Source organism: Geotrypetes seraphini, chromosome 4 (assembly GCF_902459505.1).
Source record: "Geotrypetes seraphini chromosome 4, aGeoSer1.1, whole genome shotgun sequence".
Lineage (NCBI taxonomy): Eukaryota > Metazoa > Chordata > Amphibia > Gymnophiona > Dermophiidae > Geotrypetes > Geotrypetes seraphini.
The window spans coordinates 2,780,426-2,795,484 of record NC_047087.1 but is presented as its reverse complement, the minus strand read 5'-3'; the positions used below and the strand labels follow the sequence as shown (position 1 = coordinate 2,795,484).

The window sequence follows — 15,059 nt, the reverse complement described above, 5'->3', positions numbered from 1 at the left end:
ACCAGTGCCTCCTCGGAAGTTTTGCTCCGGCAGGTATTCCATTTACTTTGTGGTGCCCAAGAAAGAGGGGTCTTTTTAGTTCTTATGGGATCTGAAGGGAGTCAACAGGGTGCTATGGGTTCCATCTTTTTGCATGGAGACCCTGAGATCTTTCATTCTTGCGGTTCCGACGGGGGAATTCCTGACGTCTCTCGATCTGACGGAGGCCTACCTGCATGTTTTAATTTGTGCCTTCCATCAGGTGCTTTGTGATCTTGAGACAGCACTATCAGTTTTGTGCACTTCCTCTTGGTCTGGCCACAGCGCCGTGGACGTTCACCAAGATTATTGTGGTTGTTGCGGCAGCCTTGCACAAGAAGAGAATTCTGGTTCTTCCTTCTGTGAACAACCGATAGATCAGAGCAAAGTCTTTTCAGGAGAGTTTCTGGGTTACGGCTCGGATTGTGGAATTCCTGCAGTCACTGGGATGGGTGATCAACTTTCCAAGAGCCGGTTGATTCCGTCTCAGCGCCTTGAGTACCTTGGGGTTCTTTTAGATACCTGCTTGCAGAAGGTCTTCCTTCTAGAGGTCCGAGTGGATGTTGCAGTTGCAAATTCGCTTCCTCATAATTTCCTGGTGTCATCGAGTGCAAGATTTTCTACAGGTCCTTGGGTCGATGGCAGCCTCCTTAGATGTGGTTCGATGGGCTTGGGCTCATTTGCAGCCACCTCAGTATGTTCTACTTCAGTGGTGGTTACCTCAGTTACATGATCTGAACTCTCCCGTTCCTCTTCGGGGGTTGGTTCGTTGCAGCCTCCAGTGGTGGCTACAGTCTTCCAATTTGTTGTAGGGATTGAGTCTGGATCAGCCCAGTGGACAGTCTCCTCGGATGGGGAGCTCAGTGTCGCGGTCGCTCGGCTCAGGGCAACTGGTCTCTGGAGCAGGCGTCTTGGTCGATCAATGTTCTTGAGACTAGCGCCATCTGGTTGGCGTTGCTAGTGTTCCAGACATCATTGACGAGTAAGTTGATTCGGGTTCTCTCAGACAATACCACAGTGGTAGGTTACGTCAGTCGTCATGGGGTATCCAGGAGTCATCATGGGGTACCAAGGAGGCATTTGGGGGGATCCAGGCATCATCTGGGGGATCCAGGAGTCTTCTGGGGGGATTCAGGAGTCATCTGGTGATGCTGGTGGCGTCTCTGCTCATGGCCTTGGCAGAGGCTCATCTTCTAGACATCTTGGCTTCCTTCATAGTGGGAGTGGAGAATGTCCTTGATCATCACGTGTTTGATCCCGGAGAGTGGTGTCTTGGTCCCGCAGCCTTCAAGTTGGTTGTGCAGGCTTGGAGTCAGCCGGTCATGGACCTGATGGCCATGAGTGGCAATGCCAAAGCGCCCTGGTTCTTAATCAGTGCAGGGATCTTGAGGCCAAGAAGCTGGATATACATTACATTAGTGAATAAAATTACATTACATTAGTGATTTCTATTCTGCTTGTGCCTTGCGGTTCTAAGCGGATTACAAATTAGAAGATATCTGGACATTACCGAGAGAATTATATAACAAAGATTCAAGTACATTACATGATACAGTTAAGAGTTACAAATTAGAGGATATCTGAAGTTATCCGATGGAATTATATAACAAAGATTCAAGTACATTACAGGTACCGAGAGAATTATATAACAAAGATTCAAGTTCTAGTGCAACCTTGGCCGTCGGAGGGCCTTTTGTACATATTTCCCCTGTGGCCAATGGTGGGCAGAGACCTTCTTCGTATTGCTCGGTACACCAGCCGCGTTTTCCTGGTTGCTCTGGACTGGCCCTGGCATCCATAGTATGCGGATCTCATTCGTCTTCTTGTGGCAGATCATCTTACACTTCCCCTCTTGCCCGACCTTCTGACCCAAGGCCCCATTCCAATGTTCGATCTGGGTCCCTTTTGTCTTACTTCTTGGCTCTTGAAAGGAACACCTAGGTAAAAAAGGTTATTCAGATAAAGTGATCTCCACTATTGGGGTCCTGGAGATTTTCCACCTCTCGAGCTTATGTGCAAATTTGCTGTATCTTTGAGGAGTGGTGTGCTGTGCTTGGCGTGGTTCTTGTTCGCACCTCTTTGCCTCACATCTTGGAGTTCTTACAGGATGGCCTGGACAGGGACCTTACCTGGTCTTCCCTCATGGTTCAGCTTGCGGATTTGTCTGCGTTACGCAGTTTGCTGAATGGTCGGCGTTTGACTTCTTCTCCGGATGTGATTTGCTTTTTGAAGGCGGCCAAATTTCTCCAGCCTCTGGTGCGGACTTCGGTTCCAGCCTGGGATTTCAATCTGGTCCTGTCCATGTTAGTGCGCCCTCCTTTTGACCTCCCAGAGGGGGTTCCTGCACGTTGAAGGTCCTTACTTTCTGGTGGCTATTACTTCTGCCAGACGTGTTTCCGAGCTGCAGGCTTTCTCATGTAGCTCTCCCTTTCTGGTGTTTTCTAGGGAGTGTGTAGTGCTGCGACCTGTTCCTTCTTTTCTGCCAAAGGTGGTTTTGCCTTTTCATGTCAACCAGTCTGTGGCCCTCTCGGTCTTGGGTTGTCAGGAGAGCTTTTTGGAGCAGAGACAGTTGCGCAAGTTGGACGTCTGCTGGGTCCTTCACTCTTATGTTCAGTGGACCCAGAAGTTCCGGGTTCTCGTAAGGAGTATGGTGCTTCCAGGGCTACCATTGCGCACTGAATCAAGGAGAGCATTGCTTCAGCGTATATTCTTCAAAAGAAGTCTGTTCCAGAATTTCTCAAGGCTCCTTCTGCTCGGGGTCTGGACGCTTCTTGGGTTGAGACTTCCCTGTAAAGCGATGGTCTGGTCTTTTCTCCATTCCTTTGTGCGGCACTGCCATGTGGATGTTCAGGCGCATCAGGACGTGGTGTTCAGGGAGCGCGTGCTTGAGGCGGCCCTTCGGGGATCCCACCCATGATGGGTATCGCTTTGGGACATCCTATCAGTGAAGCTGTGTCGGTCTGGAGAGATGCTTAAGAAGGAGAAATTAGGCTCTTACCTGCAAATTTTCTTTTAGTCTCTCCAGACCAGTACAACTCCCACCCTCTATCTGTGTATTTCTTTTGGGTTTTGGGTAAAGCATGTGGGTTTTTCTGCAGGATCTTGTGTTTTTTAGTAGGGTAGTGGAGATAAAAGAATAGCAGTTTTTGGCTCGGCTGGCATAGCTGGCGAACTGTGGGGACGTTTGCTGAAGGTATTTTTCCTATTCAATTTCCAACAGTATTGCTCTAAGTTAGTTGTTACTCCTGTTGGGAGTGTTGTTTCTATTATAATGCACACTTATTAGTTTCTTAGTTCTGCTTAGCTATTCGGCAGACTGAGTGTATATGGGAATGCACAGCCCACTTATACTACAGCCAAAGGTTTATGTCTCGGTCTCCACCTGCTGGTCATGGTGAGCTATTACCCATCAATGAAGTGTACCGGTCTGGAGAGACTAAAAGAAAGAAAATTAGCAGGAAAGAACTTAATTTCTCCTTTCTTTCTCCACTTTTAATGGCAGCTAGATAAAAAGAGCCAGGAGCTTTTGACTGTGCGGAACGAACTCATGCATAGTCAACAACAGAGATCACACCTAGAGAAAGAGACACCAGTATATGAACAGCAATTCAAAAAGATGGGTGAGGAGCTAAAGAAGCTACAGGACTCCCAGAGGCAGAGTCAGGAACAGGTGAGCCCCTAGTACTTTCTCTATCATGTTAATCTTTTCACTCTTATATTAGATTTTTAAGAGTAATAATGTGGACCAGATTTACATAAGAGGATGCTAAAGCCTATAAATCAGTATGGAAATGGTACAGCTTTTAACTTCCAGCCATTTTGAAAGGGAAAATTATACATGTGTAAAGCAGCATTGAGATTTTTTTTGCCAGTTTCCTAAATTGAGAGGGAGCAAAAGGTGTCAGATTTCTAAGTGCTTAAAGATATCTGAGAAAACTACCAGTTCATCTCACAGCTCTGTTCCTCTTCCCCATTCAAGCTATTGCTTACTCTGCATTATAGCCAATAACGTAGTGAAGATTTTATGAATGATCCAAAGCCCTCAATACAGCAGACTGTAGGTGGAAAGAGAGCAGGCCATATCTGTAGCTGGGATTGTGAAGGAATCCTAACTCCAATTCTGTGTGACAGGTGGTTACGTATAAGGAGCAGCTAGCTGAACTCGGCATCCAGGGGCAGCAGTGGCAAAGGTGGCATGAGGAGAGTTCAGATCTTCTGCTTGACAAGGACAAAGAACTCACCATACTCCGAGTAGAGCTGCGATCTCTGAAAGAAAAGTTGTGCTGTGAAGGGACAGAGGTAATAAAGTTCATCTATATATCAAGATTCATCTATATATATAAAATCGGAGGTATGTATGTGTGTGTGTATGTGCCGCGATCACGCAAAAACGACTTGACCGATTTGAACGAAACTTGGTATGCAGATCCCTCACTACCTGGGGTGATATGTTCTGGGGGGTCACCCAGCCCCCTTGCACACGTGGGCGGAGCTACAAACAGAAAATCAGATTTCACCCATTCATGTCAATGGAAAAAATGTAAAAAGCTGCCATTCTCACAGTAATTCCAACTACCTGGGGTGATATGTTCTGGGGGTCTCGTGGCCCACCTGCGCATGTGGGCGGAGCTACAAACAGAAAATCGGATTTCACCCATTCATGTCAATGGAAAAAATGTAAAAAGCTGCCATTCTCACAGTAATTCAAAAACGGCTTGACCGATTTGAACGAAACTTGGTATGCAGATCCCTCACTACCTGGGGTGATATGTTCTGGGGGTCTCACGGCCCACCTGCACACATGGGCGGAGCTACAAACAGAAAATCAGATTTCACCCATTCATGTCAATGGAAAAAATGTAAAAAGCTGCCATTCTCACAGTAATTCCAACTACCTGGGGTGATATGTTCTGGGGGTCTCACGGCCCACCTGCACACATGGGCGGAGCTACAAACAGAAAATCAGATTTCACCCATTCATGTCAATGGAAAAAATGTAAAAAGCTGCCATTCTCACAGTAATTCCAACTACCTGGGGTGATATGTTCTGGGGGTCTCGTGGCCCACCTGCGCATGTGGGCGGAGCTACAAACAGAAAATCGGATTTCACCCATTCATGTCAATGGAAAAAATGTAAAAAGCTGCCATTCTCACAGTAATTCAAAAACGGCTTGACCGATTTGAACGAAACTTGGTATGCAGATCCCTCACTACCTGGGGTGATATGTTCTGGGGGTCTCACGGCCCACCTGCACACATGGGCGGAGCTACAAACAGAAAATCAGATTTCACCCATTCATGTCAATGGAAAAAATGTAAAAAGCTGCCATTCTCACAGTAATTCCAACTACCTGGGGTGATATGTTCTGGGGGTCTCGTGGCCCACCTGCGCATGTGGGCGGAGCTACAAACAGAAAATCGGATTTCACCCATTCATGTCAATGGAAAAAATGTAAAAAGCTGCCATTCTCACAGTAATTCAAAAACGGCTTGACCGATTTGAACGAAACTTGGTATGCAGATCCCTCACTACCTGGGGTGATATGTTCTGGGGGTCTCACGGCCCACCTGCACACATGGGCGGAGCTACAAACAGAAAATCAGATTTCACCCATTCATATCAATGGAAAAAATGTAAAAAGCTGCCATTCTCACAGTAATTCAAAAACGGCTTGACCGATTTGAACGAAACTTGGTATGCAGATCCCTCACTACCTGGGGTGATATGTTCTGGGGGTCTCACGGCCCACCTGCACACATGGGCGGAGCTACAAACAGAAAATCAGATTTCACCCATTCATGTCAATGGAAAAAATGTAAAAAGCTGCCATTCTCACAGTAATTCAAAAACGGCTTGACCGATTTGAACGAAACTTGGTATGCAGATCCCTCACTACCTGGGGTGATATGTTCTGGGGGTCTCACGGCCCACCTGCACACGTGGGCGGAGCTACAAACAGAAAATCAGATTTCACCCATTCATATCAATGGAAAAAATGTAAAAAGCTGCCATTCTCACAGTAATTCAAAAACGGCTTGACCGATTTGAACGAAACTTGGTATGCAGATCCCTCACTACCTGGGGTGATATGTTCTGGGGGTCTCACGGCCCACCTGCACACATGGGCGGAGCTACAAACAGAAAATCAGATTTCACCCATTCATGTCAATGGAAAAAATGTAAAAAGCTGCCATTCTCACAGTAATTCCAACTACCTGGGGTGATATGTTCTGGGGGTCTCGTGGCCCACCTGCGCATGTGGGCGGAGCTACAAACAGAAAATCGGATTTCACCCATTCATGTCAATGGAAAAAATGTAAAAAGCTGCCATTCTCACAGTAATTCAAAAACGGCTTGACCGATTTGAACGAAACTTGGTATGCAGATCCCTCACTACCTGGGGTGATATGTTCTGGGGGTCTCACGGCCCACCTGCACACATGGGCGGAGCTACAAACAGAAAATCAGATTTCACCCATTCATGTCGATGGAAAAAATGTAAAAAGCTGCCATTCTCACAGTAATTCCAACTACCTGGGGTGATATGTTCTGGGGGTCTCGTGGCCCACCTGCGCATGTGGGCGGAGCTACAAACAGAAAATCGGATTTCACCCATTCATGTCAATGGAAAAAATGTAAAAAGCTGCCATTCTCACAGTAATTCAAAAACGGCTTGACCGATTTGAACGAAACTTGGTATGCAGATCCCTCACTACCTGGGGTGATATGTTCTGGGGGTCTCACGGCCCACCTGCACACATGGGCGGAGCTACAAACAGAAAATCAGATTTCACCCATTCATATCAATGGAAAAAATGTAAAAAGCTGCCATTCTCACAGTAATTCAAAAACGGCTTGACCGATTTGAACGAAACTTGGTATGCAGATCCCTCACTACCTGGGGTGATATGTTCTGGGGGTCTCACGGCCCACCTGCACACGTGGGCGGAGCTACAAACAGAAAATCAGATTTCACCCATTCATGTCAATGGAAAAAATGTAAAAAGCTGCCATTCTCACAGTAATTCCAACTACCTGGGGTGATATGTTCTGGGGGTCTCGTGGCCCACCTGCGCATGTGGGCGGAGCTACAAACAGAAAATCGGATTTCACCCATTCATGTCAATGGAAAAAATGTAAAAAGCTGCCATTCTCACAGTAATTCAAAAACGGCTTGACCGATTTGAACGAAACTTGGTATGCAGATCCCTCACTACCTGGGGTGATATGTTCTGGGGGTCTCACGGCCCACCTGCACACATGGGCGGAGCTACAAACAGAAAATCAGATTTCACCCATTCATGTCAATGGAAAAAATGTAAAAAGCTGCCATTCTCACAGTAATTCCAACTACCTGGGGTGATATGTTCTGGGGGTGTCGTGGCCCACCTGCGCATGTGGGCGGAGCTACAAACAGAAAATCGGATTTCACCCATTCATGTCAATGGAAAAAATGTAAAAAGCTGCCATTCTCACAGTAATTCAAAAACGGCTTGACCGATTTGAACGAAACTTGGTATGCAGATCCCTCACTACCTGGGGTGATATGTTCTGGGGGTCTCACGGCCCACCTGCACACATGGGCGGAGCTACAAACAGAAAATCAGATTTCACCCATTCATATCAATGGAAAAAATGTAAAAAGCTGCCATTCTCACAGTAATTCAAAAACGGCTTGACCGATTTGAACGAAACTTGGTATGCAGATCCCTCACTACCTGGGGTGATATGTTCTGGGGGTCTCACGGCCCACCTGCACACATGGGCGGAGCTACAAACAGAAAATCAGATTTCACCCATTCATGTCAATGGAAAAAATGTAAAAAGCTGCCATTCTCACAGTAATTCAAAAACGGCTTGACCGATTTGAACGAAACTTGGTATGCAGATCCCTCACTACCTGGGGTGATATGTTCTGGGGGTCTCACGGCCCACCTGCACACATGGGCGGAGCTACAAACAGAAAATCAGATTTCACCCATTCATGTCAATGGAAAAAATGTAAAAAGCTGCCATTCTCACAGTAATTCCAACTACCTGGGGTGATATGTTCTGGGGGTCTCGTGGCCCACCTGCGCATGTGGGCGGAGCTACAAACAGAAAATCGGATTTCACCCATTCATATCAATGGAAAAAATGTAAAAAGCTGCCATTCTCACAGTAATTCAAAAACGGCTTGACCGATTTGAACGAAACTTGGTATGCAGATCCCTCACTACCTGGGGTGATATGTTCTGGGGGTCTCACGGCCCACCTGCACACATGGGCGGAGCTACAAACAGAAAATCAGATTTCACCCATTCATGTCGATGGAAAAAATGTAAAAAGCTGCCATTCTCACAGTAATTCCAACTACCTGGGGTGATATGTTCTGGGGGTCTCGTGGCCCACCTGCGCATGTGGGCGGAGCTACAAACAGAAAATCGGATTTCACCCATTCATGTCAATGGAAAAAATGTAAAAAGCTGCCATTCTCACAGTAATTCAAAAACGGCTTGACCGATTTGAACGAAACTTGGTATGCAGATCCCTCACTACCTGGGGTGATATGTTCTGGGGGTCTCACGGCCCACCTGCACACATGGGCGGAGCTACAAACAGAAAATCAGATTTCACCCATTCATATCAATGGAAAAAATGTAAAAAGCTGCCATTCTCACAGTAATTCAAAAACGGCTTGACCGATTTGAACGAAACTTGGTATGCAGATCCCTCACTACCTGGGGTGATATGTTCTGGGGGTCTCACGGCCCACCTGCACACATGGGCGGAGCTACAAACAGAAAATCAGATTTCACCCATTCATGTCAATGGAAAAAATGTAAAAAGCTGCCATTCTCACAGTAATTCAAAAACGGCTTGACCGATTTGAACGAAACTTGGTATGCAGATCCCTCACTACCTGGGGTGATATGTTCTGGGGGTCTCACGGCCCACCTGCACATGTGGGCGGAGCTACAAACAGAAAATCAGATTTCACCCATTCATATCAATGGAAAAAATGTAAAAAGCTGCCATTCTCACAGTAATTCAAAAACGGCTTGACCGATTTGAACGAAACTTGGTATGCAGATCCCTCACTACCTGGGGTGATATGTTCTGGGGGTCTCACGGCCCACCTGCACACATGGGCGGAGCTACAAACAGAAAATCAGATTTCACCCATTCATGTCAATGGAAAAAATGTAAAAAGCTGCCATTCTCACAGTAATTCAAAAACGGCTTGACCGATTTGAACGAAACTTGGTATGCAGATCCCTCACTACCTGGGGTGATATGTTCTGGGGGTCTCGTGGCCCACCTGCGCATGTGGGCGGAGCTACAAACAGAAAATCGGATTTCACCCATTCATGTCAATGGAAAAAATGTAAAAAGCTGCCATTCTCACAGTAATTCAAAAACGGCTTGACCGATTTGAACGAAACTTGGTATGCAGATCCCTCACTACCTGGGGTGATATGTTCTGGGGGTCTCGCGGCCCTCAACTCTATGTTGCTTGCTCAAGGGTGGGTTCACCCAAGAATTTATATGTTCTTGCTCCAGGAGGTGAAACTAAAATTGTTGTTTATAATCATGTTTTGCGTTAGTTGTATTGTATTCATTTTGTCAAATATTTCACTTTATAATTTGAATATTGTACTTTTTATTAAGCTGTAAAAAAATACTTTCATTCACCACTATAAAGTATCTTTATTTGAATCCATTTACAGTGTTATTGCTATAATTAAATACCCGTGCAACGCCGGGGCATCAGCTAGTATATTCATATAACAGAAATTGTTTTATAAACTTTTCTAGCTTTTAGTGGTTTGTTAATTGTGTAATCTCACATTCTTGGTTATGCTTGTGTATACACAGCTGCATGTGATCCCATATGCTGCAGCTGCGTTGTAAAGGAGGGCTTCCGAGGCAACATCATCCACTAATCTCCTCTCCCTATAGGCCAAGGCTCTTAACACTTGCATTGTGAGGTCATAGGGCTTTATGGCTATAGAAACATGACTGCAGATAAAGGCCAAATGGCCCTTCCGCAGTATCCACTGTCTCCTCCTCTCCCTAAGAGATTCCACAGGTCTGTCCCACACTTTCTTCAATTCAGTCACTATCTTTGTCTCTACCACCTCTACCAGGAGCCCTCACCTCTATGGTTAACTACACTGCACAGTAGGCTACTTCAGAGACATCTGAAGCTGACATGCAGGCTGGTATATACTGTTTCATTCACATCTTGTGGAATGGAAGTTGGTTGTGACCACTGGGAGGAGTGTGGGGGTATCATGTTTACATTTATTATTTATTAATTCAATTTTCTTTAGCATTCTCCAGACTGGTAGAGGTTAATCTTACAAGTGGGGGCGTGGCTTGGACATGTAACCAGATGGTTGGGTAAACCATTAGCTTCGTGTTAACAAGCTCGAATTACTAAAATTAAGCTACCAAATCTTGAATTGGCGAGATATTACACCTAATACCATTGGAAAATGGAATCAGGAAAGCAGAGCAAGAGTGATGTGAGTGCTGGAGGATCGGGCATGGGTAGTAACAAACGGTCAAAGCCAGAACCAGCAACTCCATCTAAAGTTCCGTTGCCGGCAGAGGAAAATCCGGATATAATGGCTGAGCTGCGGCAGATCAAAGAGATTGTTTTGGAAATCTCTAACAAATTACAAAAAGTGATTGATGATGTAGTAATTCTCACTAAGCGAGTAGATCGGGCTGATAACAAAATAAATCTTTTTGGAAGAAAAAACAGAACAAGTTCATATTGAAATGAAGCAGAGTAAATTGGTCTGGAAGGAAATGGAAGTAGTCAAACGAGACCTTGAAGATTGCTTGAACCGTGAGAGGAGAAATAATTTGCGGATCATTGGGATGCCGGAAATGTGGAAAAGAATAACCCTATCTCTTTCCTGGAACAATTCCTGCCTAAAGTCTTGCCAATCAAGTCAAAGCTCCCTCTTGAGATTGAAAGAGCACACAGAATACCGGTACAAAGAGTGCTATCTCAAAAAGGTCCAAGAACTTTAATTTTTAAACTTTTACGTTACCAACATGTGGTGGAAATTTGTCAACTTGCCAAAGAAAATCGGAATCTCAAATGTCAGGATGCGAGAATACACATTGTGCCTGACTTCGCTAAAGAAACAGCTTTTAAAGGAAGCAATTGTTAGCTTTGCGTCCACAGTTGAGAGCACTGGGGGCAAAATATGGGCTGCTATACCCAGAAGTAATGAAGGTTACTTTGGCTAACAAAACCCAAAATTTCACTGATCCTAAAAAGCTGCAGGAATACTTAGAGGAATGTGAACAGCCAATGTCTTCCTAATCGAAATCTCTACACTGTACTATATCTTTGTGCATATGATATATAATTTATATACAGTTACTAATTCAAAATTTACAAATTGGAATATAAGAAACAGGAACTGTTTGTGTCTTTTGGAATCTTTAATTTTTTTTTTTTAACTGTAATGGAATACAAATGGCACGAGAACAGAACTCTGGGCTGAACAAATTCTAGTATTGTAAGAGATGAAAGATATTTCTTGGAAATATGAATTGCACGCTTCTTTATTTATATTTGCGAGTTGTGATTGGTTGGATCTACTGGAAGGGCTAACAGACTTAGATTTAAACTCTTGTGTGTTAGTATAGTCGGAGTTTTCATAGTTACTTGAATGAGTTTGATACTTATTGATTGGGAATATGAGATCTTAAGGCTCAACCAATGAACAAACACGGAAATGAATTCTGATTGGTTAACTCTGACGTACAGTGCATAGAAAGTGAGCATCAGTGAACAGTGACGTGTCTTCTAGAACGAAAAGATTCGGAACTTCCAACTTCAACGTATTGACTTCTGGACTTAAGTTTTTATTTTTCTTTTCTTTCCTTTTTATTAAAGTGTGAAGATTAAAGATATAAAACAATATTTATCCCAGGACAAGCAGGCAGGTATTCTCACTAGTGGGTGACGTCATCCAACGGGGCCTCGATGCGGACATCTCACAAGCATACTTGCTTGTAAAAACTTTTAGAAGTTTCGCGTTGCCCACACCGCGCATGCGCGAGTGCCTTCCCGCCCGATGCACTGGGCGTGTCTCTTCAGTTCTTTCTCTTCCGCGGAGCTGAGAAGTTTGCCTTTGAAACTATGGGTGAAGTTCCTTTATTGTGCCTTCTGTGCCCGCGGTTTTGACCGTGGCCCCGCGGCTTCGACCTTGTGGCGGAGCTTTTCGGCCTCTGTCCCGGCCTGTTACCGGTTTTAAAAAGTGTGTCAAGTGCCAGTGCGCGATTCCGTTGACGGACCCTCATCGACGCTGTCTTCAGTGTCTCGGGCCTCAACACCTTCCGAAATCATGCCGGCCTTGCTCCACACTTATAGCACGTGCTTTTAAGCGTAGCTGTATTTTGTGGGCGTCGCTGTTTAGCATGGAGGCGTCCCTGGTGCTGCCCTCTTCACAGAGCGCCACGCCTTCGACTTCTGATTCTACATCTTCGGCCTCGAGTCTGCTCAAGCCTGCCTCGTCCGTGCCGGCTTTGACTCCGACGCATGCTGCGGTGCCTTCCGATGTCTCCTCAGGTCAGGTAGCGCAGCCTCCTATCCCTCCAGTGGTGCTTAAGGTGCCCAAGGCCTCTAAATCCAAGCCCCCTGGCGGCCGAGTCCGTGCGGGAGGTCCCATTGCTGATGCGGATCCCTCTTTGCTGGCATCGTTCCACGCCTTGATGGAGAAGCGATTTGTCGAGCTCTTTACCAAAATTGGGCCGACGCTTCTCTCCCAGATCCAGCCTGGGCACGCGGAGGCCTCCTTAGCTCCTTAGCTCGACCTTCGTAGGGGATCCCACGTGGATGTCCCATTTATTCTTAAAGTCGAGCACGCTGGTGGCCTTGATCACTTGCACCGGAAGTTTGTTCCAATGATCCACCACCCTTTCTGTGAAGAAATACTTCCTGGTGTCACTACTAAATTTCCCTCCTCTAAGTTTAAGCGGGTGCCCCCTTGTGACCGAGGGTCCCTTGGGAACGAATATGTCGTCTTCCAGCTCTACCCGACCTGTGACGTATTTAAATGTCTCAATCATGTCACCCCTTTCCCTGCGTTCCTCTAGAGTATAGAGCTGCAATTTGCCCAGTCTTTCTTCGTATGAGAGACCCTTGAGTCCGGAGACCATTCTAGTGGCCATCCGCTGGACCGACTCGGCTCGAAGCACATCTTTACGGTAATGTGGCCTCCAGAATTGCACACAGTACTCCAGATGAGGTCTCACCATGGCTCTGTACAGTGGCATTATGACTTCAGGTTTGCGGCTGACGAAGCTTCTCTTGATACATCCCATCATTTGCTTTGCCTTGGACGAGGCCTTCTCTACTTGTTTGGCAGCCTTCATGTCTGCACTGATGATTATTCCCAAGTCCCGTTCTTCTGAAGTCCTAGCTAGTGCTTCTCCATTCAAGGTGTATGTTCTGCATGGATTTCTGCTGCCGAGATGCATGACCTTACACTTCTTAGCGTTGAAGCCCAGCTGCCATGTCGAGGACCAGTTTTCCAACGTGATCAGATCCTGCGTCATATTGTCCTTGAGATTGCTTTCACTTACTATGTTACACAGTTTGGCGTCGTCGGCGAACAGTGCTACTTTTCCCTGAAGCCCCCGGGTCAAGTCCCTTATGAATATGTTGAAAAGGGACGGTCCCAGTACTGATCCCTGCGGCACTCCGCTAGTCACCTCCGATGTCTCAGAGAGGGTGCCGTTGACCACCACCCTCTGAAGTCTTCCACTCAGCCAATCATTGACCCATGCAGTTAGTTTCTCACCCAACCCCATTGATTTCATCTTGTTTAATAGTCTACGGTGCGGGACACTGTCAAAAGCTTTACTGAAATCCAAGTACACTATGTCCAGAGACTCTCCCGAGTCTAGTTTTCCTGTCACCCAGTCAAAGAAGCTGATGAGATTGGATTGGCATGACCTGCCCCTAGTGAATCCATGTTGACAGGGATCCCTCAGATTTCCCTCATCCAATATCGTGTCTAATTTGCCTTTAAGTAGAGTTTCCATGAGTTTACACACTATTGATGTGAGACTTACTGGTCTGTAATTCGCAGCCTCCGCTCTGCAACCCTTTTTGTGCAGAGGAACAACATTGGCAGTTTTCCAGTCCAGGGGGACTCTCCCCGTACTTAGGGAGAGATTGAAGAGCATGGCTAACGGTTCCGCCAAAACATCGCATAGCTCTCTGAGCACTCTTGGATGCAAATTGTCCGGTCCCATGGCTTTGTTCACCTTGAGTCTCGACAGTTCTCTGTAAACATCATCTGGTGTGAAATCAAAATTCTGAAATGGGTCTTCCATGCTTTGCTTTGCTTCCAGCCGTGGCCCGTGTCCTGGTGCCTCGCATGTGAAGACTGAACAGAAGTAATCATTCAGCAGTTTGGCCTTATCGGAATCTGTTTCCACATAGTTCCCTTCTGGCGTTCTAAGGCGTACTACCCCGTTTGCGTTCTTTTTCCTGTCGCTAATGTACCTGAAGAAGGATTTGTTCCCTTTCTTAATGTTTTTCGCTAGAGTTTCTTCCATTCGAAGTTTGGCCTCCCTGACTGCTGTTTTGACCGCTGCAGACTTTGCCCTGTATACAATGTTTGCTTCTTTTTCCCCCGTGCATTTGTATACGAGAAATGCTCTTTTCTTCTCTTTGACGAGGTACGAGACCTCATCAGTGAACCATTGGGGTTTCTTTTTTCTTTGCTGTTTGGTTACCGATTTTATGTAGCGTTTAGTTGCCTCATGAAGGGTCGATTTCAAGGTTGACCACATAGTTTCCACATTATCAGTTACTTCATGAACCTGCAGCGTCTGATGGACGAAATCTCCCATGCGTGCGAAGTCAGTGCCTCGGAAATTGAGTACTCTTGTTTTTGTTTGTGATCTAGGGAAGCCTTTCTTAAGGTTAAACCATACCATGTTATGGTCACTGGTGGCTAGCTTTTCTCCCACCGAGACCTCCGAGACGCTTTCCCCATTTGTAAGTACCAGGTCCAGG

The 15,059-nt window shown here is 45.9% G+C and overlaps 1 protein-coding gene across 2 annotated transcripts in view; it reads left to right on the top strand.

The window, feature by feature from the left end:
• The window catches only part of PMFBP1 (polyamine modulated factor 1 binding protein 1), a 561,980-nt gene that overhangs the window by 475,228 nt on the left and 71,693 nt on the right, over positions 1-15,059 (top strand). For both annotated transcript variants that reach the window (XM_033943674.1, XM_033943673.1), the window contains 2 exons: positions 3,521-3,688; positions 4,150-4,317. In XM_033943674.1, the coding sequence (XP_033799565.1) occupies positions 3,521-3,688; positions 4,150-4,317 (336 nt within the window). The remainder of the gene's footprint in view (positions 1-3,520; positions 3,689-4,149; positions 4,318-15,059) is intronic.